Source organism: Onychomys torridus, chromosome 13 (assembly GCF_903995425.1).
Source record: "Onychomys torridus chromosome 13, mOncTor1.1, whole genome shotgun sequence".
Lineage (NCBI taxonomy): Eukaryota > Metazoa > Chordata > Mammalia > Rodentia > Cricetidae > Onychomys > Onychomys torridus.
In genome coordinates, this window is record NC_050455.1 from 56134876 (window position 1) to 56162033 (window position 27158).

General features: G+C 42.9%; 1 protein-coding gene across 3 annotated transcripts; it reads left to right on the forward strand.

The window, feature by feature from the left end:
• The first annotated feature begins 789 nt into the window (after positions 1-789).
• Positions 790-25901, forward strand: Seh1l (SEH1 like nucleoporin). Of its 3 annotated transcripts, none has more exons than XM_036205128.1 (9): positions 790-1089; positions 5411-5461; positions 11067-11213; positions 12957-13168; positions 15667-15765; positions 20207-20347; positions 20813-20970; positions 22179-22329; positions 23576-24994. In XM_036205128.1, exons 1-9 carry the CDS (start codon positions 979-981, stop codon positions 23586-23588), a joined length of 1083 nt encoding a protein of 360 aa, XP_036061021.1. In that variant the 5' UTR covers positions 790-978; the 3' UTR covers positions 23589-24994. The 3 variants fall into 3 exon arrangements, with proteins under 3 accessions (XP_036061021.1, XP_036061020.1, XP_036061019.1); XM_036205126.1 differs by lacking the exon at positions 23576-24994 and adding an exon at positions 25120-25901 and having other exon boundaries at positions 794-1089; XM_036205127.1 differs by lacking the exons at positions 5411-5461; positions 23576-24994 and adding an exon at positions 25120-25798 and having other exon boundaries at positions 793-1089.
• Positions 25902-27158: the final 1257 nt, after the last annotated feature.

Genomic DNA, 27158 nt, shown 5'->3' on the forward strand with positions numbered 1-27158 from the left:
TTTCAGACTGGTAAGATCATTTCAGACCTGTCTCTGCGGGTTTCTGTACAAATCCATCAGAGAACAACTGGGACTAATAATTTTGAGAACTTTTTAACCTCCTTTTTAACACGACTCACATTCTTTTTGAAAATGTTTATTTTTATGTGCATGCATGTTTCACCTGTATTTATATCTGTGCGCCACATGCATCCCCATGCCCATGAAAGCCAGGAGCGGATGTTGGATCCCATGAGAATTAAAGATGACAACCTACCTCCCAGCTAAAACCTGAGAAGAATGAATCAATGTTCCACTACTTCCTAGATTTGACTGAACCCAGATTTGAGCACTTTCTATCACAGGCTTCTCTCTGCGAGCTATTTTTATTTCACTTACTTCTCCATTAAAGACTAGCTCCAAAGCAAGTCAATTCTGAACATCATTTTGGGTCTTGCCCTTCCTCCAGCTGACTTAAATTTCTATTTCCTCACTCTGGTTTTGCTGACCCTCGAGCCTGTCCTACTGGTAACATCTCTCGGCACTGACCACTGTTTTAGGTCCTCCACTCCTCCGGTCTCCACTCCATCCTTCCGGCGGCACTTCGTGCACGCTCAGCGGGACTCCCTAAGCCACCTCTTTGGGCGTCTCCATCTTTCCGGGGAAAGCTCTCGTGAAAAGCGGCTGAGCTCCGGGTTCAGATCTGCAGCGGGACGTCTCTACTCGCTCGGGGCACCGATCACGTGCTTACGAGCAGCCCACCTCCAGGTCTGACTCCGGAAGGAGCATTCACTTTTCCACCGTCCTTCTCCGGGGGCGGCGGCGGCGGCCGCAGCGAGGTCTGGGCACAGGCTCCGCCCGCGCAGGGCGTGTCCCTCGGGGCGTGGCGTGCCGGGGCGACGCGGGCCGACGTGCCGTACGCGCCTCCCCGCGGCGGTCCGGGGACTGCTGGCCCCAGCGCCGGCCTCTCGGAGGCGGGCCGGGCAGACGGCGGCGGCCATGTTTGTGGCGCGCAGCATCGCGGCGGACCACAAGGACCTCATCCACGATGTGTCTTTCGACTTCCACGGGCGCCGGATGGCCACCTGCTCCAGCGACCAGAGCGTCAAGGTGCGCGCGGCGCGCTCGGCTGCCCGGGGCTCGGCACGGAGGGGAGGGACGGACGGCACAGGAGGGAGGGAGGCGGCGCGGAACGGACCAGTCCCGACCGAGACGCACGCGACCCGCGGGCCCCGGACGCCGCCGCCCCGGAAGCGGCGAGAGCCCTCCCCCGCCGGCGGGTTGTGGGGTCACGGCCGTCCGCGCTCGCGGCGCGCTCCTCCTGCTGCGCCTGCGCGGGAGGGCTCCCGGCTTCGGGGTGCTGAGCGCACGCGCGTGCCGAGTTTCCGGAGTGGGTCCTGGTTGGGCCCCGGTTGGGGGCTCCCGCGCTTGTGCGGACCCGTGGCTGCCCGTGGAGATGTCTTTTTATTTTTTCTTCCCTCTGGCAGCGTGTGTCTCAGTCCCGTGGGCCTCGCCTGTGTTCCTTTGCCGGGGACACTTCCCCCGATGGGAGTCCCGTGGAGGGAAACTACACACAAGGCAGTCCTGTTCTTTTTGAGACTGTCTCAGTTTTGTCCTCCAGTCTCCGCTTCAGCCATGCTGGGGTTACAAGCATGAGCTCCGGCACGACGCCAGAATAGCCGGAAACCGGACAGTTTTTTTTTTTTTTTTTTCCTTGTTCATGTTCAAGTGGTCTCTGAAGATAGTTATAACAAGTGTCCGTTGACTATGATAAGATGCATTAATTTTTGGAGGCCAGTCTCAAGTCTGTAGTCCACCCCCGGTGATCTACCTGCTTCTGCCGGGAGTATTGCAATTAGAGATGTGCGCCGCCAGGCACGGCTATGCCCCTCCCACACCTCAGTTTTAAAGATTTATTTTGCTTTGTATGAGTGTTCTGTCTGCATTGTATGTATGTGCACCGCCTGGTGTCTAGGCAGGTCGAAAGAGGGCGTCTGATCCCTTGGAGTTAAGGTTGTGATTCATCTTGTTGGGAGAACGGAGCCTTGGGTCCCTTGGAGCCCTTAAGGGCCGGGCCAACTATTGGCCAAGTTGGACAGGTAACAGACATCAGTTAAGCCCTTAGGAATGGTGTTTACTAAGATAATGTGGCAATATTGGGAGAGAACGTAATTCTGCATGCAGAATTTACATGTATACACTACCATGACAGTCAGCAAAGGGGCTGCTTCAACTGTCAAGTTACCACACTGCTTTGCCACTTTTACAGCGTAGTCACTGGACTGCTAATCTGGGTGCCTCGGCTGTCTCTGATGACTGTTACCGCTTCTGCCCCATGCTGCCTGAAGCAGGCAAGAAATGACCATCTGGGAAGCCTTTTATTAGGCATAATGTTGTCACATAAGGAGAGACAGGACAGGAGAGTGACCTCCAACTGACTGACTCAGTGATTCTGAGCAGCCTGCTTATACAACCAGAGAATGGAGGTTTCTGAACCACCTTTAGCATCTGTTTACAACAATCCCTGCTAGGCCGAAAGGCCACCACCGCCCAGCTCAGTTAACTTTTTCTTTTCTTTTCTTTTTTTTTTTTTTTGGTTTTTCGAGATAGGATTTCTCCATGTAGTTTTGGTGCCTGCCCTGGAACTTGCTCTGTAGTCACAAAGGTCCACTTGGCTCTGCCTCCTTAGTGCTGGGATTAAAGGCATGTGCCACCACCGCCTGGCTATCAGTAATTTTTTCTAAGGAGAAAAATCTAACATTTGCACAGATTTAAAAAAAAAAAAGTGTGTATGAATACAAGGCTCTTCAGTAAGAAAAAGTAGTCTGGCCAAGTGTAGTGGCTCATGATTTCAGTCCTGGCACTGGGAGGCAGAGGCAGGTGGATCTCTGAGTTTAAGGTCAGCCTGGTCTACAGTGGGAGTTCCAGGACAGCCGGGGCTACAGAGAAATCCTGTCTCAGGAATTAAATAAATAAACAAACAAATAAATACATAAATAAAAGCATGCGCCACCACTACCTGATTTACACTGTCTTTTAAAGAATTTTGTCAAGGTGGGTGCGGAGTGTGGTTGCACACACCTTTAATTCCAATGTTTAAGAGGTAGAGGCGTGCAGATCTCTGAGTTCCAAGCCAGCTAGGTATGCTTAAGTGAGTTCCAGCATAGTCATGGCTGTGTAGAGACCCTGTAACCTCCCCCCCCCAAGAATTTTGTCAACATAGGTTCATTATGGGATAGCTGAATGTCAATGAAGACTCTATAAGGTTCATTACTTTTATATGTGTGTGTATGTGCACGCGCGCACTGGGTTTGGTCCTCAGCTCTGGGAAAAAAAAGTAGAACAGAGTGATATAAAAATCCATGGGCTGGAGAGATGGCTCAGAGGTTAAGAGCACTGGCAGCATGCTCTTCCAGAGGTCCTGAGTTCAATTCCCAGCAACCACGTGATGGCTCCCAACCATCTAATGTTTAGATAATGAGATCTGGTTCCCTCTTCTGGCCTGCAGGCATACATGCAGGCAGAACACTGTACATATAATAAATAAATGAATCTCAAAAAAAAAAAAAAAAAAAAGAATTGGCAAAGTGCTCTCCTGCACCCTTAATTTTACCATTTTCGTGTGTGCTGGGGCTCAGATTCAGGACCTTACATATGGTAGACAAGCAGCCTACCACTGAGCTATGTCCTTAGCCCAGTTTGTGCTGTGCTACATCGTGAGAGTAACAGTTTGATGGCATCATGGCGGGATTGGCGTTGTCATGACTGTGTGTGTGTGGTACTGGACGCCTAGCCCAGGCTTGGCAGATGCTTTGCTTCCAAGCTCTTGTCATTCGTTTTACTTTTTATTTTGATACGCGGTCTCCCTAAGTTACCCAGGCTGGCTTGTACTTGGGGTCCTCATCCCTCAGCTTCCTGAGTATCTGGGATCGCACATATGAACCACCAGGCTGGCATTTTTTTTTTCCCTTTGTGATACTAGGGGTTGTACTAAGCGTCTCAGGTACTAGGCAGCAGAGCATCCTCAGTCCTTAAGACATTTTTGACTGATTAAGTTTGAATTGTTTTTCTTTCTTTCTTTCTTTCTTTTTTTTTTTTTTTTTTCCGGAGCTGAGGACTGAACCCAGGACTAAATCCCCAACTGGTTTATAATTTTTTTGGGGTGGCTATTTTAGCTTTTGTTGCTTATGGAGTTGATCAACATTATGTGTATGTTTATGTTTAATTTTATGTGAATGGATGATCTGTTGGCCCATATATCTGTGTGACCACCAGATGTCAAAAGAGGGTGTGGGGTACTGAGAATTTGAACCTTGGTCCTGTGGAAGAGCAGCCAGTGAGTGCTCTTATCCACTGAGCCATCTATCGAACTGATGGCTGCTATTTTTTTTTTTTTTTTTTTTTTATTTTGCCTCATTAAAATTTGTTACCTCTAAGTGAATACCCATTGTGCTCCTCCTTCCCCTCAAGCTGATCTAGAACTCATTATGTAGACCAGGCTGGCCCGGAACTTAGAGATCCACTTGCCTCTGCCTCCCATGAGTTGGATTAAAAGCATGAGCCCCACTGTGCTTTTTGAGTCATTTACCAAGAATATGGGATGGCCATCTACCTGTAGAATATTCTCATTCTAAATTGGCACTGTGTCCAGTAACTCCCCATCCCTGTCTCCCTAGGGTTCCTGGTTACACCTTCCCAGCTTAGATGGAACAGTATGACTGTCTTTATTTGGCTCATACAGTAAGCAAATTCTTTTTCAGAGCCCACTTAGTGCCATGGTTTGTACATTTATTCTTGTCCTCATGTTGGTGAATTCACAGCTTAAAATGGTTTTTGCTGCAATGCTTTCCAGTGTTCTGAAGCACAAGAAAGTTGTGTTGTGGTTTAGAAAATGTGTTAGGTAAGTGCCCTTCAGGCATGATTACCGTGCTGCTGGCTGCTGGGTAGAAGCAGACGAATTGCCAGTTTGTATCAAATAAAGTGTCTGTAAACCGAGATACACACTAAAATCGGTTATGTGGTGTTGATTGGTGAAAAGGATCCACCAGATACAGGGACCTAAACTGCTATAAACAATGTTTCAGTAGTCAAAGTTACTTATTAAGGGGAATTGGGGGTATTACTCAGGACTGTCTTAGTACTACACTTGGCAGGCACAAGACTCTGGGCTCAGTCTTCAGTATATCACCAGCACCAAAAAAAAAAAAACAAAACAAAAAACAAAAACCAAAAAACACAGGAATGTGTTGTGTTGACTCTATCTGTTAGTGCTCAGCCTCTGGGTGCCTTAGAACCTGGCCCAACTCTGCACACGAATTCTAGGGAACATTGGTTTAAGACAGGAACGATTCTTTATGCTGCTTCCTGTGGAGTTAACATTTTCCTTGTGCTTAATGCTCATTTGCCTTTTTTTGTTTGTTTGTTTTTATAGGTCTGGGATAAAAGTGAAAGCGGAGATTGGCACTGTACTGCTAGTTGGAAGGTTAGTTTTTATTTTCACATGGTTTGAGAAAATTGAAATGTTTGCTATTTTAGTATTAATGACTAATATTGGTATTCAGCTTTGAGAAAATGATAAAATTGATATGGTATTCTTTCCTGGAAAGATAATTTCTGGCTTATTAAATTATTTTATTATTAAAGCAATAGGAAATTTGAGAATAAGAAAATTTGTAGGTTTGGCCAGGTATGGGATCCTAGTGCTTTGGGAGACTGAGGCAGGAGATTGCCCTAAGTTAGAGGCCAGCCTAAATTACTGAGTGAGACCCCGTCTCAAAAAAAAAAAAAAAAAACCAAAAAACCACCACCACCACCACCACCCCCTAAGAATGGAAAAATAGTATTTTTGTTGCATTCTCTAACTATTAGGATTTCAGCATATTTCATGTTTTTTTCCCTCCTCATTAGCCACCCTACTTTATGTTCTTTTTCCCCTCAAACAAAAACAAAAGACAAGAAACAAAACAACAACCCCCCCCCCCCAAATGTCTATAAAACCACAAAAATGAAATGTAAAACAAGCAAAAGACCATAGGACAAAAAGTACCAAACGAAAGCAGAATAAAACAAAACCCCATGAAATTACCACTGAGGTCTTTTTGTGTTGGCTACTCCTGGGTGTGGGGCCTGCCCTGAGGTGTGGTTGACAGACTCAGAGAGACTCCATTGGAGAAAACTGACTTTTTTCCTTTGCCAACAAGTACCGATTGCAGATAGCTTCTTGGTTAGGGGTGGGACTCTGTCCAATTCTCCCTCTCAGCCCTGGGACGCCTCTGCCTTGAACCCGTGCATGCTGCTGTAGTCTCTGAGTTGTGCATGAGTCCTGTTGGGCTGGAAGACACGATTTCCTTGGAGTGTCCATCACCTCGGGCTCCTAAAGTCTTTCCACTTTGTCTTCCGCATAGGTCCCTGAGCCTCGAGGGGAGGGTTTTGATGAAAACATCCCATTTAGGACCAAGTGCTGCAAAGTCTGTCACTCTGCACATTGTCCAGTTGTGGTCCTTTGTGTTAGTTCCCATCTACTACAAGAAGCAGCTTCTCTGATGTGGGTTGAGCAGCTATGAGTATAGCAGTAGTCATTAGGAGCCTTTATTACTGTGTTCCTTTAGCAGAATAATAGGAGTAGGTGACCTGTCTAGTCACAGCTTCTTGGCCACTTTAGCAGTGTCAGATATGAGTTCTGTTTCATGGAGTGGGCCTTAAATCCAATCAGAAAGTGGTTGGTTTCTCCCAAAATATCTTAGCCACTACTGCTTCCATATATTTTGCTGAGGGGTCACTTGTAAATCACAGGGTTTGTAGCTGGGTGACCCCAACTGTGACTTTGAGGTACTAACATCAGTTGTAGGTTTAAATCATTGTCTCGAGTTCTGTGAGTGGGTCTAAGAGGTCTTATGACTGTCATTGCTTGAGGGTCAATCTGGTCCTCCTCAATCTGGTCCTCACAGAATCTTTACTTCTGCTTATAGGTGCAGCTTTATCTTTACTTTTAATTGATTGCCCTTTAGTGTGGGCTGGTCGGTCCTCTAATTGGCTTTTCCCATAAATAACCCCAGGTGACTACAGGTTTAGTGAGAACAGTGATTTCTTTCCATGGCTTCAGCCTGGAAAGGGGGATGAGATGAGTTAAGACAGCTGTTCCTTAAGTGATTAGCATGCCTATGTAGAGCAGGGTAGCCCCCTCAGCTGCTTATAAAATAATCATTCAGGGGTTGGGGATTTAGCTCAGTGGTAGAGCGCTTGCCTAGCAAGCATAAGGCCCTGGGTTCGATCCTCAGCTCCCCCCACCCCCCAAAAAAATCATTCAGAGGCATATTATTTATAACTGCTCGGCCTTAGCTCAGGCTTATTACTGACTAGCTCTTACACTTAAATTAACCCATAATTCTTATCTATGTTTAGCCACGTGGCTTGGTACCTTTTCTCAGTTCTGCCTTGTTATCTTGCCTCCTCTGTGTCTGGCTGACTCCTCTTGCCAGAATTCTCCAGGCCTGCTTGCCCCGCCTATACTTCCTGCCTGGCTACTGGCCAATCAGTGTTTTATTAAACCAGCGTGCAACAGCATTATTCCATAGCAGAGCAACAGGAGTTTGACCGTACCGATGAAGGCACAGGTGCTGGTTTCTCATCCTGTGTTCAGTTGTCTTTGTGGACCTGTCAGGAGTCCATGGCTTTTAGCCAAAGCAGTTTCTGAGTGTTGGTTATGAAACCATATGTTGCAGCAGCCCTGGTTTCTCCTGGCCTCCCATGACTCCCGCCATCATAAAGCTGAGTTGCCCTGGTGACCCCCAGAATGCCCTGGCCCCGCAGTCACAGTAAGGGAAGGAGTAGACAGCACAGTGACGGCTAACTCGATGCTAATGGTAGAGGTTATAGAGCTAGCTGCTCACGTGCTGTCTCAAAGGGAGATGGGGAAGGGTCCGCAGATCCCCTCGAGACTCTCGTCCCCGCTCCTTTCTGCTCTAGCCACATATGGTCTTGGGTGTCACTTGGTAATGCAGTTCCTTTTTGTTTGTGGTGATCCATTCTCCAGGAAAGTCGTCGGTCCACTCAGCTAGACTCGGATAGACTCTGTTGGGCAGAATTCTATTTGGATTCTCTCTCGGAAAAGTCACACAACACCGTAATAGCTTATATAGTCATATATATATGACTATATAATTATATAGCTATAGTATCTGCCTAGATTCCCTTAGCCATTTTTGTTTTGTTTTTGTTTTTTCGACACAGGATCTCTCTGTGTAGTTTGGTGCCTGTCATGGATCTCGCTCTGTAGACCCTGCTGGCCTCGAACTCACAGAGATCCACCGGGCTCTGCCTCCCGAGTGCTGGGATTAAAGGCATGTCTCACTGCCTGGCTCTCTTAGCGTATTTTTGAGGTTCATCCATGTTGTGTTTTATGTTTTTTCTTTGAGACAAGTTCTCACTATGTAGTCCTGGCTGTCCTAGAACTCAGCCTAGACTAGGTTGGCCTCAAACTCAGATCCACCTCCTTCTCTCTCCGAAGTGCTGGTGTTAAAGATGTGTGCCACCACACCAGCATTATTTGTTTTTTATGCAATGCTGAGCAGTCCCAATGTGTAGATAAGCCACATTTGTTTATCCACTCACCTGCCAATGGGCATTTGAGTTCCTTGTAGTTTTTCAGTGTTAGAAGTGTTTGTTGCCTTTCTGTCTCTGTGACAGATTACAGGTGTGTTAGCAGCATGCCATGTGCAAAGGGAACCCTTCTCTCTTGCTTCTTAGTACTTACTGTCCTATGACTTCAGAGGCTGTGTAGAAACATCCAGTAGCTATTCTGTGGAGATTCAAAATTTTGTTTTTGTTTGTTTGTTTGAGATAGCCTGGAACTTGGTATGTAAAACAAGCAGACTGCCCTTAGAGTTGTGACTTTTTTTTCTTTTGGTTTTTCGAGACAGGGTTTCTCTGTGTAGCTTTGCGCCTTTCCTGGAACTCACTTTGGAGACCAGGCTGGCCTCGAACTCACAGAGATCTGCCTGCCTCTGCCTCCCGAGTGCTGGGATTAAAGGCGTGGGCCACCACCACCCGGTGTGACATTTTTTTCTGTTACCTATCTTCCAACTGCTAGGATTACAAACACCTACCACCACACCTGGCTATTTATTTAATTTTATTTTCTTTTTGAGACAGTTTCCTGGCTGTTCTGGAATTCACTTTGTTGAACAATCTTGTCTTGAACTCACAGAGATCCTGCTTGCCTCTCAAGTGCTGAGATTAAAGGCATATACCACTTCTGCTTTAATTAAGAATTCTTGCTGGGCGGTGGTGGCACACTCCTGTAATCCCAGCACTCGGGAGGCAGAGGCAGGTGGATCTCTGTGAGTTTGAGGCCAGCCTGGTCTACAGAGCTAGTCCAGGACAGGCACCAAAGCTACAGAGAAACCCTGTCAAGAAAACCAAAAAAAGATGTGAAGTTAATAAACAAGGTACTGTCTTATGGACAGAGGCACTGAGTGCAAATTTAAGAGGCTCAAATCCCGGCTAACTTCATGTCTTTTAATCACTTTGTTGCCACTCTTCTGTCTATTGTTAGCGATTAAGATTTTATTTCTTGTGTTTTGAGTCCTCCTGCATGTACATGTGCATCAAGTGCTTGCAGTGAACCTCAGGCCAATGAGAGCATCATATCCCCTGGAACTGGAGTTACAGATGTTTTTGAGCTCCCATGTGGGTGCTGGGAACTGAGCCCAGTCTTCTGCAAGAACAGCCAGTGGTCTTACCTGCTGAGCCATCTCTCTAGCTACCTGTGTTAGCTCTTGAAGTGAATAAAATACTCTATATTTTTGCAGTGTATATATTTTCATACTTATTAGAACTGCATGTCCCACTCCAAATAATTGTTTAAAGCACTATAGTACCTTTTTGAGTTATAACTTAATGTCATATTTACCCCTTTTAAAGAATAATTTTTTCCTTCTTTCTTTTTGGTTTTTCAAGGCAGGGTTTCTCTGTGTAACAGCTTTGACTGTCCTGGAACCTTGCTTTGTAGATCAGGCTGACCTTGAACTCATAGAGAACCTGCCTCTGTCTCCCGAGTGCTGGGATTATAGGCATGTGCTGCCACCACCACCCAGCAGAACAATTTACTCTAAAAGTTGTGTGCCCATCTCCTGTGTAATCTAGAACATTTTCATGCGCTAACACACAAACCCTGTATTCTTCATCCAGAAGTCATTTCTGTTCCTGCCTCTTCTCATCCCTGGCAACCATGAATCTACTTCTGTCTCTGGGCTGTGAAGCAGATAATCTTGACTAATCTTATTTATTTGACTAGGTGGATGCTTTCTGTACAAATATTTTGCAAATAAGGACTGGCGAGATGGCTCAGAGGTTAAGAGCACTGGCAGCTCTTCCAGAGGTCCTGAGTTCAATTCCCAGCAACCACATGGTAGCTCACAGCCATCTATAATGAGATCTGGGTGCCCTCTTCTGGGGTGTAGGGATATATGCAGACAGAACATTGTATACATAATAAATAAACAAAACTTTAAAAAAAGTATTTTGCAAATAAAAAGAAAAAGGTGAACTTCATTGATTGGTTAGGCTAAATTACAAAGTAGATCTCCTATATTGGAAATCAAAAACATCAACTGGCTTTGTCATTCTTAATGTATGTTTGGATGGCTTCATTATAGGGGCTGGAGAGGTGGGCCAGTTGGTAAAGTGGCTGTGCAACTGTGAGGACCCGAGTTTGGAACCGACTTAAAATGTTGTGTGTGGTGGCAGCATGTGCTTGTAATCCTAGTGCTGGCATGGTGGAGACTGGAGGAGTTAGCTGGTCAGCCAGTCTAGCCAGGTGGTGAGCTCTAAGTTCAGTGAGAGAGATGGAGAACACACATGTCTGCGCACACACATTCAAAATCAAAAGTAATTTAAAAGTGTTAACAACGCCAGAAGTCCACAATCCTAAAAGTTCGAAGTTTTAGAAGTTAACTTTTTATTAAAATGTTAAGTTGGTATCTTTCTCTTCTAACTGAAGTAAAACTGCTCATGTTCTATTTTATTTTCTCAAGTAAAACTGTATGTGTGAAGTGAGTAAACTCAGTTTTGTTTTTTAAATTCCCCAGACACACAGTGGATCTGTATGGCGCGTGACGTGGGCTCATCCTGAGTTTGGACAAGTTTTGGCTTCCTGTTCTTTTGACCGAACAGCAGCTGTCTGGGAAGAAATAGTAGGAGAATCAAATGACAAACTTCGAGGACAGAGTCACTGGGTGAGACATTTAGTGTCGCACAGAAAAGCAAAGGTGTGAGCTATCAGGCCATTAGTGTACCTAAGAACGCCCAGGCCCGGGCTCACTGTGCACTGCCCTGCGTTCTGCACGCTTTCTGACGCATTTTCTCCTGTTTACTTCTGTTTGCTTGGCTCGGGCCATCATTATCCCACTGATGAACCCAGGGGATTTGCTTTGCACCCAATTTTATCTATTTGTTAATTTTACATGATTCTAGTGTGGTGGTTAGTAGACTTTAGACTTCTGATTTGTGGTTATTTTGCACTCCTGGGATTGAACCCAGGGCCTCTATCAATGATATCACTGAGCTACACTCCGAGCTTCCCTTATCTGCGTCTACAGTAAGTTCTACCTCAGCCTTTATTGAATGATTGGTTTGGGGCAGCAATAGTATCCCTGTGCTGCTCACATTCCTTATCTATAAAAGTAGAGAACTGAACTAGATTATAAGACCTTTCCACTACTGTTGAAGTTTATCATGTCAAGTATTTTATTTTCCTTTCAATTTATTTTTCTTAATAATCACACAGTATAGAATTGAAAGCTGTAAAAGGATGTGTGTAGTGAGATCTTGCTCTCCTCCTGGTTCTGCCGTAAGGTAGACTAGTCTGCAGATGTTTGTCTCTTTTATGCAGTCCATTCCTTTACTGATGTTGATAAACACTGCAGTCCTTACATTTACTATTTAAGGATCCTAGTTCACTTGATTTACTACTTGTAGCATGCTTTGTATGATAAAGCTGTGTGTATAAAAATTCTGACATTTTCTGGTCTGGGGACCAGTCTGTTTAGTGAGTGGTCTTTTATTATTATTATTATTGTTATTATTATTATTTTATTTTATTTTATTTTGTTAGCTGAAGATCAAACCTAGGGCCTTGTGCTTGCCAGGCAAGCGCTCTACCACTAAGCTAAACCCCCAACCCAAGTGTTTTATTATTATTTAGTGAGTGAGTTAGGGTTTTTATTGCTGTGAAGAGATACCACGAAAGCTCTTATAAAGTAAAACATTTAATTGACGGGGCTCACTTAGTGAGGTTTAGTCCATTATCATCCTGGGAGGAGTATGATATCATGCAGGCAGACATGGTGCTGGAGGAATAGCTGAGCATCCTTTATCTTGCAGGCAATAGGAAGTCAACTGTCACACTGGGTATAGCTTGAGTATAGGAGACCTCAAAACCCACCCCCACAGTGACATACTTCCTCCAACAAGGCCACACATTCCCTTTGGGGCCATTTTCTTTCAAACCATTACAGCGAGATTCCTAACATACATTATCCTTTCTAAAGGCAGACTTTATTCTGTCTTAAAGGCAACAGTTAATTACAGCTGATTTTTTTTTTTTAAGATTTTATTTATTTATTGCATATACAGTGTTCTGCCTGCAAGGAAGAGGGCACCAGATCTCTCATTGTAGATGGTTGTGAGCCACCATGCGGTTGCTGGGAATTGAACTCAGGACCTCTGGAAGAGCAGTCAGTGCTCTTAACCACTGAGCCATCTCTCCAGCCCCTTAGTGATTGTTATTTAAGCAGAGTGCGTCATTGGAAATAGACACCAAAAGAGGCTTTAAGTAACTCAAGGATAAACACCTAGTCGATGACAGAGATGTCTCTGTGATTCTAAAACATTTTATTTTTCAGATCCATCATCACTTTTTTTGTGTGTATGACTTAAATCACACACACACATATATATATATATATTTCTTTTTTCAGGTGAAGAGGACAACTCTAGTGGATAGCAGAACATCTGTTACTGATGTGAAATTTGCTCCCAAACACATGGGTCTGATGTTAGCAACCTGTTCAGCAGATGGTATAGTAAGAATATATGAGGCCCCAGATGTTATGAATCTCAGCCAGTGGTCTCTACAGCATGAAATCTCCTGTAAGCTGAGCTGTAGTTGTATTTCTTGGAACCCGTCCAGGTAAGTGTTCATAGCAAACCTTTGATAACTCTACCAAAACAGGCGAGCAGTTTTCCAACTAAGAATTTAATTTCCTAGGCGCTTTCTGTAACTAGACAATATTATTTGTCTGGGCATGTATCCTGTCTCTAGTTTCACTCCACAGTTGAACCCATCCATTATCAATAGTTTGGTGAGACCCTTTTCTATGTATATAAAAATAAATTAGGATATTCCCAAGAGTTAGATGTATGCAAACATAATCAGATAGGCACCAACACAAATAAACATGGTATACCCCTACATGTATAAAACTCATATATTTTCCTTGAAATTTCTTTTCTCACAGAAAAATATTTTGTATTATGTATTTCTACACACACACACACACACACACACACACACACACACACACAGACACACTCAAGACAGGGTTTCTCTGGTAGTTTTGATGCCTGTCCTGGATCTCACTCTGTAGACCAGGCTGGCCTTGAACTCACAGAGATCCGCCTGCCTCTGCCTCCCAAGTGCTGGGGTTAAAGGTGTGCACCACCACCACCCAACGTCTTCACATATTAGTATATAATTCATAGGATTTCTTTTAAAGTGGTTCACTCATTCATTCATTCATTCATTTGAGAGACTTGCTGTTTTGCCTTCGCTGGGTTAGAACTTGCTGTGTAATCAGCCAGCACTGGTGTTGAGCTTGCTGTCCTGCCTCTCCTCCTGAGTGCTGAGTTAATAATGAGGTCACTATACCTGTGTAAACATCCTGTATAAACATCCTTCCGGTTTAAATGCTCCATATTGAGTATGGTTGTATGAGTATGTATGAGTGTGAATAGGCCATGGTTTCTTTTAAAAGATTTTTTTTTTTGGAAGCTGAGGATCGAACCCAGGGCCTTCTGCTTGCTAGGCAAGCACTCTACCTCTGTGCTAAATCCCCAACCCTAAAGGAATTTTTTAAAAGAACTTGTTTTATGTGTATGGGTGTTTTGCTTGCATGTATGTCTGTGTATCCCATGTGTCGTCTGGTGCCCTTGGAGGCATGAAGAGGGTGATGGGTCCCTGGAACTGGAGTTATAGACTGTTGTGAGTCACCATGTGAATGCCTGGAGTTGAACCTGGGTCCTCTGGAGGAGCAACAAGTGATCTTAACCACTGAGCCATCTCTCCGGCTCTCTCTAGTGTTTGCTGTTTTTTTTTTTTTTAAATCATTTGGTAAGAAAAAATGCAAATATATTTAGAGAAGTAGAAAATAAAACTGAAAGTTCTTTTTTTCTAAACGTAAATGCTGTCACTAGTTTAATTCCTAGATTTTAATTATGCTAGCCACTGTTACATATGTAGATGACTTATACTGTTGGTTCTTGCTCTCTTAGATCTAAACGGTTTATAGTCACTGATCAAATAGTTCATTCATTCATAAATGACTAGTAGGTATTTTTTTGTGGTAATCTTTATAGTTGTTGTGTTAGTCATTGATCTGTACTTAATTGGTTTATTCTTATATTATATGATTCCTCTTACATTTTTTTAAACTTTTAACATTTTATGTGTCTTGGTATTTTGCCTGCTTATATGTTTGTGCTGTAACTGTGTTACTGTGGAAGCCAGAAAAAGGCATTTAGCTTTCCTGGGCCTAGAGTTCTAGAACATTGTGAGCTATCTACCACATATGTGGGAGCTGGGACTCAAACCTGGGTCTTATGGAAGAGTGTCTAGTGCTCTTAACCCCTTAGCCATTTATCTACCCCAAAGATTTTCCTCCTAAAAAAGACAAAATTAGCTAGGTGGTCGTAGTGCATTCCTTTAATCCCAGCACTCCGGAGGCAGAGGCAGGTGGATCTCTGTGAGTTTGAAGCCAGCCTGGTCTATAGAGCTAGTTCCAGACAACCAGGGCTACACACCGAGAAACTCTGTCTTGAAAAACAGAGAGAAAGAGAGAGAGGGAGATAGATAGAGATAGCTTATGCTTATTTTGCTTCTGTTTCATACTGAGCCTTATCTTTTATATTCATTTCTGTTACATGAGTATTTATAACATCTGGAATCTGTAATATTTAGCATATGTATAGGTATTTTGTCTGTGAACACTAGTTCACTCTGAAATTTAGCTAGCAGCTAGGTTATGTGAATATTTGTTGATAGATACACTCTCATGAACCTGCTATTTAATGAGAACCTGCTATTTACATAGAACAATCTCTCCTTCCTGTCATCACATAGCTCTCTGTAGTTCATCTGAGTTTTTCTGATTAGTGGATCTGAATGTGTGAAGTGTTCGTAACAAAGCTTTAGTAAGCTTTAATAATAAAGAACGCCATTTTTCCTGTTGCTGATGTTCGTAGGAAGAAGGTATGGCAGGTGTCATTTTTAACCTGCTAGTTGTTTGAATGCCCTCTGTTGGAAGAAGCTTCTGTTTAAGTCATAGTGTGTGTGTGAAGGTCTGTGGTGGACATGCAGATGTGGGAAAGGACAGGCTAACTTGTGGTCACTTGTCCCCTTGCTTCCCCCAGCTCTCGTGCTCACTCGCCCATGATCGCCGTGGGAAGTGATGACAGCAGCCCCAATGCAATGGCCAAGGTGCAGATATTCGAGTACAATGAGAACACCAGGTCAGTGCTGCTCTGTTCAGCACCGCGGTTGCTTTTACATTATTCTTCCTTTATTCTTTGCCTGCATTGTACATCCTTCGTGGTGTGGTCACTGATTTCCCGTGATATATCAAGTTCTGTGCTATGCTTTCCTGGGTGGGTTTGGTCTTTTGTTTTTTGCTTTTTAAAAAAAGATTTTATTTTCTGAGTGCTTTGCCTACATATATGTCTGTGTACCATGTGGATGCCCGGTCATTGGCTCCTCCAGCACTGTAGTTGTGGATGGTTGGGGACCCCATGTGGTGCTGGGAATAGAGCTCAGGTTCCCTGCAGGAGCAGCAGTGCGCCAAGCTGCTGAGCCATCTCTCCAGCCCCATTGTTTTTCCCTTTTTGAGACAGTCTCGTGTCACCCTAGTTAGTCTTGAACAAGTTCAATTGATCTTCCTGTTTCAGCCTTCTGAGTAGCTGATACCTAAGGCATGTGCTCTGTTTGCCAATAAGTATGGTGGAAGAGAAGGTAACTAACTGGTAGCTCAGTATATATATCATCTTGTAGAGGAAATGGAAAATAATACTAAGAACTAAAAGATTCAGGAGTTTGAAGAGTTTTCTACCTGAGGAACCTGGTCCGAGGATTAGGTTAGTGATGTTCACTTAGAGGAGGACCAGTAGGGTGAGGATCAGTTAGCTTAGATGGAGGGCAGACGCCTTCTGTGGGAAGGAGATGGTAACTGGTGAGACCTGGGAACAAGACACAGTCACCACCGCGGTAAATGGAGTGCGATGGATAAGCACGACTCAAGAGCCTGTGCCACCACTGTAATGTCACCTTACTGGCCAGTGAGTGCAGGCTTAACTCTTCCACAGATGTGACACATCTGTTAGAAGGAGCATCAGTGGATTCAGGGTGAGTGACGATGCTGTCCCAGTGGTCCAGTTGGGCGATGGTAGTGGGTTTGGCATAAAGTAAGGACAGAAAGGAGGAAGATAGCAGGATAATCCAGGTCTGTACATTTACATAGGTGATAAGAAGTCTGAATATAAGAAGCCGTTAAAAAGCTTTGATATTAGCATTGTTTTACAATTGAGCAGACCAACAACCTGTGATCAAGTCCAAGGTCAAATATCAAGAGTCAGGACAAGTTAGACAACCTATGCCTCCCTGTGTTCTGACAGTCTCACATATGGCAGGCCTTATATGTGCTGTGATTCTCCTGTTCTCCTGCCTCTCCCAAATACCATGTGTGTACCTCCACCAAGGCCTATCAGGTGCCCTCTTCCTCTTAAAAAAATCAAGTGGACTTGATCACTGAGGCTGACATGTTGCTACTCTATCAACTGCTTTGATAATTTTTATTGAAATCTGATTTTTCTCAGTTAAGGAAGAAAATTCTTATTTTTGAGTATTTCATAAGTATCAGTAGGAATATTAAGTGCTGAAGAAAACAACATGAATATGGCCTTTGTGCTGGCTCACACTCCTTTAATCTCAGCACTATAGGGAGGTAGAGGCAGGCGGATCTCTGAGTTGGGGGGGAGGCCAACCTGGTCTACATAGTGAGTGCCAGGACAGCCAGGGCTATGCAGACAGTGTCTCAAAAAACAAAAACATGAATACAGTAGCTATAGTACAATACTGTAGCTATTACCATGTAACACTTTTTTTTTTTTTTTTTTTTTTTTGGTTTTTCGAGACAATGTTTCTCTGTGTACTTTTGTGCCTTTCCTGGCACTCGCTTTGTAGACCAGGCTGGCCTCGAACTCACAGAGATCCACCTGCCTCTGCCTCCCGAGTGCTAACATTTTCTATATGTAATATTTTCTCTGTGTAAGCATAGTAACTTTTGATAGAACTAGGTAGAGTACTGAGTAGTACTTCATTACTGAGCCTTCATTTTGAGAGTGTTCTGTAGGTGGGGCAGGGGCACAGCATAGAGAGGTGTTCTCCAGGCTGCTGAGACCACACAGAGGCAAGAATGGGGTGAGATGGCTGAAGTGATTGTATGGGGTGAGGAAAGTTGAGATGAACTCTTTGAGTAGGTATTCCGGAGAGTGAAGAGACAGTCGAGAATGTGATGGGGAGGCAGGCCGGGGGACTCGCTGCCCTCTTTTCTTACCCTCAGGGTTGGTTGGCTTTAGATATGTCCGTGCTGTTGAAGACCTTAAGAAGAACCTAAACTCTGACGTGCTTTCCCCCCTTTAAAATTTTGTTTGTTGAGACACAATCTTACGTAGCCCTAGCTGCTCTGACCCTGCTGTGTAGATCAGGCTGGCCTGAAACCCTGGGAATCCTCTGGAATACTGGGGTTCAGGTTGTGTCCCACCATGCCCGACTCCATTTTCATCTTAGTCTCTGTTCACTGATACAGAACAGAATGTGAGGGTAAGATACTGCAGTCGCCTTTTGTTTCTTGCTCATGCTTGGCAGGTTCTCTGCTGTTAGGTCCTTGGCTTTCTGGGACAGGGTCTTGCTGTGTAATTCCGGCAGGCCTTGGCTTGCACTCATGATCTCCCTGCTTGGATTAGGTGTATACCACCATACCCAGGTTGGTCACTACTTAAACATGCCAGTTCTTGTTGCTATCAACTTTCTTTTTAATTTATATTCATTCAGGACTTTATTTTTAACTTTTTTTTTTTTTGGGATACAGTTTCTTTTTTCTGTGTAGTTTTGGACACTGACACTGTCTTGGAACTTTGTAGCCCAGGCTGGCCTTGAACTCACAGAGATCCGCCTGCTTCTGCCTCCCAAGGGCTGGGATTAAAGGCGTGCGCAACCACTCACTTGGTAGCCCAGGCTGGCTCTGCCTTTTGAGTGCTGGGATTAAAGGTGTGCACCACTACCGCCCGGCTTCTTATGTACTTCTTAAGTGCTGAGGTTACAGGTGTATACCATCATGCCAACTAACTCCTTCCCTCCCTTTCTCCCTCCCTTCCTCCTTCTTTCTGGTTTGAGATTGTGTGTGGCCTTGGTTGGCCAGGAACTCACTATGTAGATCAGGGAGTTCTACCTACTGAGTGTTGTTGGGATTAAAGGCATGAATCATCATGCCTAGCCCTTATTTCCCTCCCCCCCTCCCCATTTCCCTGTGTAGTTTTGGTGCCTGTCCTGGAACTTGCTCTGTAGACCAGGCTGACCTCGACCTCATAGAGATCTGCCTGGCTCTGCCTCCTGAATGCTGGGATTAAAGGTGTGTACCACCACTACAAATTACTAGTCTAGAGATTAAAATTTAAGGTATAGTTTCTACTTAATATATAAGTGTAGCTTCTGAGGAATAGAACAAATAGTTTGTATATGTTGAGCTCCTGTACAGTGTTAGATTATTTTGACATAAGTGTCTAGATGTATGCATTCATATATATATCCTACACTCCCTAATCATTCGGCACCACCACTGCCTGGCATGCCCTTTGCCTTGACTTAAACAAACAAACAGAAAACCACTAGTAAACCCAGATTTTATTCTAGCTTAGTTTTGATTAAGTATTTTAAGATACACTTACATTGTAACACTGGGCCTTATAATGGTTCTTGGGCTAGCCCAACAGAAAGTTTTTCACCTACAGGTCTGGAGGCCAGAGATCTAAAATCAAATGTTGGCTTGGCTGTGCTTCTTGAAATCTTCTTGGCTCTTCTAGTTTTCATCGCCAGGCGCTCCTGGGCTTACGGCCGCATGACTTCGGGCTTCTTCACTGCTTTGTCTTTTCTAAGTCAGTCCTGCCCTAGTGACAGTGAATAAGAACAGATACATACATTTTTTTCTCTTGGAATAACGTCATATTTATAGGCTCCAGTTTGGGCTTAGGAGTTAGTTTATCATCGGGGGTCCACTATTCAGTGTCTTCCAAAGGCAAGTGCTTCCTGTGAGCAGAATGAAAAAAATTAACATATATTGATGAAGTTGTTAGAAAAGTTTTATTTCACTGGGCGGTGGTGGCGCACGCCTTTAATTCCAGCACTCGGGAGGCAGAGGCAGGCGGGTCTCTGTGAGTTCGAGGCCAGCCAGGGCTACCAAGTGAGTTCCAGGAAAGGCGCAAAGCTACACAGAGAAACCCTGTCTCAAACGCCCCCCCCCCCCAAAAAAAGTTTTATTTATTTATTTTAAGAACAGGGTCTCTGTATGTAGCCCCAGCTGGCCTCAAATTCAGCGAAGATTCTCTTGCCTTCAGAGTGCGGAAGTGCCACCAAGCCTGGCTCAGGTTGTTTTTATTTTAAAGATTTGTTTTTATTTATATGTAGATGTATACGTGAGTTTATGCCTCATGTGTGCAGGTGCCTACATAGGCCTGAGGAGAACATTTGTATCTCCCGAAGCTGGAGTTATAGGCAGTGGTGAGCCACCTGATGTAGGTGTTGAAAATCCAGCTGTGGCCCAGGAAGAACAGCAAATGCTCTTAACTATGAAGCCATCTCTCCATCTTATTTCCAAAATTTCTAATTAATTTTTCTCTGAATTAGGAAATATGCAAAAGCGGAAACCCTTATGACCGTCACAGATCCTGTTCATGATATTGCATTTGCTCCAAATTTGGGAAGATCTTTTCATATCCTGGCAATAGCAACCAAAGATGTAAGAATTTTCACATTAAAACCTGTAAGGTGAGTTGTAGAAAAATCAGGAATTTGAAAGTGCACCTTCCTTTTGAGGATAGTAGTGGGACAGGGCTGAGTATTGCATCCTATTGTGAATATTTGATGTGACTTTTGTAGTGAGGATTTCATTTGTTTGAGGTCCTTTCTGGCTTCTGTACGTCCTGTGCGCTACTCGGTCTATTGGAATCTGGACCTTGTTTTGGGGGACTAATGTGCTTAATTGTTTCTTCCAAAAAAAAGTCACTGAGCACCATCTGTGGGGTGAAATAAGTCCAGGTGGTGGAGGATCCTCATGGAAGTGGCACTTTCAGGGCCACAGGGCTGAGTGTTGGTGGGGGACATAGGTGCGCATGTTAGGGGAAAATACGGGAAGCATATTTATTTGTATTTCTTACTTAAAATGTGTGTTTATGTGTGAGAGTGTGTGTATACACACATTTTTCTTGAAAACTTTGTTAATCTTTTTTTTAGGAAAGAACTTACTTCTTCTGGTGGTCCCACAAAATTTGAAATCCACATTGTGGCTCAGTTTGATAATCATAATTCTCAGGTCTGGAGGGTGAGTTGGAACATAACAGGAACAGTACTCGCATCCTCAGGTGATGACGGCTGTGTGAGGTTGTGGAAAGGTAAGGTTTTTAGTGGAGGAGTAGTAGTTACTTCTATTTACTTTTCACTTAGAAGTGTAAACTCTGAAATACATAAACATTATATATATATGTATGTATATACATATATATATACATACACACACACACACAAACACACACACACACACACATATATGATAAGGTTTCTGTGTGTATCCCTGGCTGTCCTAGAACTCACTACTGAAATACATTTTTAAAAATTGTCTTTAATATTGTCTAAAAATAATAATCTTATTTGTACTGTTTTGAAATATCAGATTACCTAGTTTGTAGAAGTTAATGGCCAATTGAAATGTTTTATTTCTGTGTGGAAGAAGTTCCGTTTTAAAACTAACTAGAATATTCAGCCTCTCCAGCAAAAGCTAACTTGTGTAACTGACCCCAGCAGAGGCTGGTGGTCTTCGATAAAAGTGTTGGCCTTAAATGAGTTTGAATCCCCAGAACTCACCTAACAACAGGCACATAGCTCAGGTGTGCTCCTTTAGGGACCTGGGAGGCAGAGAGAGGAGAGTCCTAAGTTCAGGGGTCCGTACCCTGGTAAGTGCAGCACATGGAAGAACAGCAGTGCCTCTTTGTAAACTAATTAGCAGATGAGGGCTGACAGCTGAAGCTGACCTCTGCAAGAGTGCTGCCGCACTCCTGTACCCGAATTCATCCTCCCCCCCCCTCTTTCTCTCTCTCTCTCTCTCTCTCTCTCTCTCTCTCTCTCTCTCTCTCTCTCACACACACACACACACACACACACACACACACACACACACACACTACCCAGCTGACCTTCCTCCTCCGCCGTCGTCCCTAAAGCCTCTCTCCCTTACCCTCTCAGTCAGATCTCCTCAAACTCTGCGCCCCTCCCTTCTGCTTCCTGTGTATCTCTGTCCGTCCTCTTGGCTCCCTCTCACTCCCTCTGCTTTTTTCTTGATAGTCATAGGTTCACTTCCTGGCAACTGGTGCTTGCTCTGCCTCTTGACCTGTGCTTGACTTTATTTAATCCTGTTGACAATATTAGCAGAAAGCCTTTGGGTTAAAGCTGTGTGCTAGGGCTGAGCCACACCACAACTAGAAACAGGTCTTTCCATAGATAATGCAACCTCAGGGTTCACAGTATGAGCAGATGTAACAGTGCAGTACATGTATTATGAATAGATATTAATCATATTAATGTATTCGGTTATTTTTTCTTTCAGCTAATTACATGGACAACTGGAAGTGTACTGGTATTTTGAAAGGTAACGGGAGCCCAGTAAATGGGAGTTCTCAGCTGGGAAGCTCAAATCCTTCACTAAGCTCAAATATTCCAAATCTTCAAAACTCATTAAATGGATCTTCTGCTGGCAGGTAGGCTCTTGTGTGGGAAAGAACCCCACCCCTGGGCACACTGTATTTTATGTGTATGGCTGTTTTGCCTCTTCGTATATCTGTGCACCACATTGTGCAGTGTTTGTGGAAGCCAGAAGAGTCAGGAACTGGAACTGGAGTTACGGATGTACGTGAGCCTTCATGTGGGTGCTGGGGATCAAACCTGGGTCCTCTGCAAGAGCAGCCAATGCTTTTAATTGCTGAGCCACCTCTCATGATAGTCACACTAAAAGGTGACTTTTAGGGTGGAATAAAGTAATTCACCAATAATTGTGACACCCTTGGTCTGTATTTAATGGCTTTCTTAGTATAGTTTGTACAATAGTTTGTACTATCACTAAGCTATATTCTGAAATTCAGTGGTCAGTAAAAATATTAATTGCTTTGTTCGTGATTCTGTGTTCTTTTCTGTAGCAGGGAGGGGAAGAGAAGATGTGGTTTAATAGGGTTGACTCTTAGATAAATAGCCTTTTTTTTTAGTGCTTGTGGGGGCTTTGCATCAGGTCACACTGACATTATATAAAGGACACAACCACAGCTTTATGAGAACAGAGAGTGAAACGATTGTCTTGTACTTGTTGTTGAGGAAATGATAAAATTTAAGGTTTTAACATTCAGACTATTCTGCATACATTTAAAGCAAAATTTGACATAGTCACTTTCATAGTCAAATTTCAAATATGTAAATTTGTGATATAAATTTATTTTAATATGCCTTTGGGCATAATTTGGAATACAGTTTAGAAAACTTCAGAATCTACCCCTAACTGGTCTGTGGTTATCCTGTTGACATCCTAAACAACAACAAAAAAATTACGTTTTAATTTTCCCAATTGTTTTGATACTATTTTTTTTTTTTTTTTTTGAGCTGAGGATTGAACCCAGGGCCTTGTGCTTGCTAGGCAAGCGCTCTACCGCTGAGCTAAATCCCCTACCCACTATTGTATTTTTTATAAAGAAATTTTCCTATTTGGTTTTGAGCTTTCAAGTATTTGCAACTACAGAAACAGTTTCCAGTTAACATAAAGGAGAGCAGATTATTTTCGAAGGAGAGCATATAGAGTTGATTTTCAAAATCTGGATTTAGGCTACAGCTTTTGTACTGGTTATTTTCTTCTGTAAATAGCTTTGATGGTTTGATCTGTTTTCTGATTGTGCCAATAACCATCTGTGTTGGATCTGTGATGCATTTTCCCTTTTCCATTTGTATTATGTCCTTTGACAGAAAGCACAGCTGAGCACAGCTAGCTGGAGTAACTTTGCTGTTTGCCTGCTTGTTGCATGCACACAGGAATGGAGACCGGGCTCCTTCCCCCTTCCCCAGCGCCGTTTGATCTCTCCCAAGATGCACCAGCAGCCTGCTCACTTCTAAACACAGTCCAAAAGGCCTTTAAAATTACAGCATATATGATTTTTTGTACTAGTCAGTTTGCTGACATTATAAATGGAAAGGCTTTTTGTTGAGACATCATCACCAAAACAATTTTTTGAAATGTTCTGGAGACTAACTTGGGTTTAAAAACTGAAAAGATTGCTACTATCCTCATAAAACTGTTGGGAGGAGGGAAAATATAATTTTATTTCCATTTGGAGAATATAGGGATATGTCTTTTATTTTCTACAACAATAAGCTAAAATGATGAGTTTTTATAATTTTAATTTGAAAATCAAATAAATATTTTTCATAAAGATTGTTTTGAGTGCTAATTTGTTTACCTTTTGTAGAATTGCTTTATAGGTGATATTATCCACACAACTGGTTGTAATTAAAAGTACTAGTAAAGAAGCAGATTTATTAATGTCGCACCAGAGTTGCGATAAAATAGCATTTGCTACCACTTTATCTGGTGGTAACATAGTGGAAGCACTTTTAAGTTCTCATCTCATACTCATATAGGAGACGGCTGTTTCTAACATGTGCATGAACATTTGTGGTGTGATGCTAGACAACTTGCTTTCCTTTAAGACATATTGGAAGCATAAGAAGAATTGACATTTTGCTGAAAATGTGCATGCAATCGAAATTCCATGTCTCAGGATTTTTAATGTGTTGTTTCAATGAATTCCTGTCTTCTGAAACTCTTGACTTTGACATAGTTATAAACCTTTTCATATACTAAATTGCATACAAATTACGGGTAAGTTATAAGATGGTAGAATAACAGGCTGTAATTCTTGGAGCCTTTTTACACACCAAAATTCTGTAGCTATTTTCAGTTTTTTGTTTTGCAGGAAACCACAACTGTCCAATGATTTTATTTTTCAAAAGCATGTTGCTGTAGCCAGCTTTTCAGTGTGCGAGTGTTGGGATTGGTTCTCAGTATCATGTGTGCACTCGGCAGTGTATGCCGGCTGCTGCGGCAAGTGCAGCCTTGCTCTAAGTGAAAAGCGTGTTAGCTCTGTAAATTGCAGTATCAAATGAGAGATCAGATAATGCTTTAAATTTATAAAATTAATTTCTCTGTAACATACGTACTGACAATTTTTTTGGCATTTTAACTTTAACAGATTTCTTTCCAAAGTTTTATACTTGCTTAAGCAACCTTGATTTGAGTGAGAGTCTTGATTTGTACTATTATGTTCTATTGGTTTTGGCATGAATATACAAGCTTTTTTTTTTTCTTTTCTTTTCTTTTTTTGTTCTTCCAGCATGTTTTCTCTTCTTTGGTTCTCTTTGTATTTACTGCTTTCTCTTTTTCTTCTGTTTCCCTCCCTCCTTCCCCCTGTTGTTTTTGTTTTGGTGTTTTGTTCCTGTCTTCATTATTTCAGGTATTTCTTTCCCCCTCTGGATTCCCCACGGGCTGGATCAAGATGGTCCAGCTGTGCCCAGCTTCTTCCTCCTCCTGCTCCTCTGGTAGAGCGCTCTTGCGATGCCGACACTGCCAACCTCCAGTACCCCCCTCGCAGAGGGGGCCTCTCCCGGCCTCTTAATCCCTTACCCGAGAACGAAGGGGTTTAAAACACTGGTTTACAGGCCTCGTTCAGATGCTTGTCGATGCTTTTATTCCGGGCTGCTTTTTTTGGTTTTCTTCATTTTCTTTCAGAAGATTCTTCTTACTTAGGGCATGTCTTGCATGTATCACACCTGAAGTGTTTGCAACCAAACCTGTTTGTACTTCTGCACCAGGAAACCCTGGCTTCACTAGTGGGTTACCTCTGGTGACATGAGCTTCAGAAAAGCAACGTTAACTGTGAAAGACTCCCAGTATCAAATTCAAAGTGCCTGTCTTGTAAATTCTGTGTGGACTTGTCATAGTGTTCAGTTTTGCCTGTTTATAGACAGCTTCGTGCGAAAGCATATCATTGTGAATGTCACTCTGCATTTCAGACATTAAAAAAAAGTTTTGAATTTTATAGGCTGATGTTACAAATGACTGTAAAATAAATCATTCCTGTGTATAAAGCAGCAAATCATAAGGATATTTTTGTTTTTGTTTTTGTTTTTTTTTTTTTAAATAAAAATGCCTTTCACTACTTGGAATTAACTGCTTAAAGCTTTTGTAATTATTCTCCAAGTAGATTATTTAATAAAAACATTTTAAAAGATATGAGTCTCTTGTCTTACAGAATCTGTATGTACTTGGATTTTCTTGTTTGTTGGTTTCTTTTGAGACAAAGTCTGTGTAGGCTGGCCTGGAACTGGCTATGTAGCTTAGGATGACTTTGAACTCCTGACACACCTGCCTCCACCTCCACCTCCAAGGTGCTGGGATTACAAGATTACACTACCACACCTGGCTAAAATAGAATATTCTTTATTGAAGATAGTTTAGTCTTAGTTTCCTTTTACCATGTCACAAAACCAAAAAACTGAAAAATAAATAAATAGTTGTTTGTTTATCAGGGGATAAATAAATGTTACATAAAAAGGGCAATACCAGGAGAGACAGCTCTGGGTAAAGATGCCTACCACCGAACCTGACCACCAGAATGCATTCCCCAGCAACCACATGGTGGCGGGAGAGAACCAGAGAACCAGTCTTTGACTCCACACAAAGACTGTATTGAGAATGAGTTTGCACACTCACACACAATAGAAATGTCATTAAAACAGAGAATGTCAATATGTAAGTTAACATTCAGAACAGACAAATGTTGACTTCAATCACAGTACTCAGCATTGTTGTTAGTTTTTTGGGGGGTAGGGAGGACAACGACATACCCTTGCTGTCTTGGGACTCACTATGTAGACCAGGCTGCCTTTGAACTCAGAAATCCGTTTGTTTCTGTTTCACAAGTGCTAGGATCAAGAGCATATGCCACCATGCTTGTCTCAGTGCTAATTTGTAGTCAGAAAGCAAGTTTTATTTGAATATGCTTAAATGATAAAAACCATGGAGCTAGTCATCTTATTTTGGCCTAGTTTTAGGAATTGTTGAGGATTTACCTTTTAAGGCAAAAAGATGTCTTTAAAAAAAGATTCTGTTTTTAATTATGTTTATTGTGAGTGCATGCATTCATGAATTCAGGAGCTATTGGAGTCCAGAAGATATTCCCTGGAGCTGGCGTTACAGGCGTTACAGGCATCTGTGAGTTACTAGACACTGGTGCTGGGAACCTAACTTGGGTCTTCACCTAGAGTCATTTCTCCAGCCCAAAGGGATGTATTTTAAAAAGCATTTCATGTGTGCAAATATGTTTTTCACACCTGTGACCATAATTGTTATGACCTTGTATGTAGAGCATTATAGATTGGAGAGGATAAAGATTAGATAGGATAGTGCCTATTTTAATTAAAGAGACATTTGAGTTGTGTTTAATCATGTCAAGTAAGCCAGACATGGTGGTGCATGTCTGTAATCCCAGCA

Bases quoted from the DNA above. Each gene is read 5' to 3' on its own strand.
- Seh1l (XM_036205126.1), top strand. From the start codon at position 979: ATGTTTGTGGCGCGCAGCATCGCGGCGGACCACAAGGACCTCATCCAC. The intron at 11,214-12,956 runs GTGAGACATTTA...TTCTTTTTTCAG, and splicing joins TTCGAGGACAGAGTCACTGG to GTGAAGAGGACAACTCTAGT. The intron at 22,330-25,119 runs GTAGGCTCTTGT...TCATTATTTCAG, and splicing joins AATGGATCTTCTGCTGGCAG to GTATTTCTTTCCCCCTCTGG.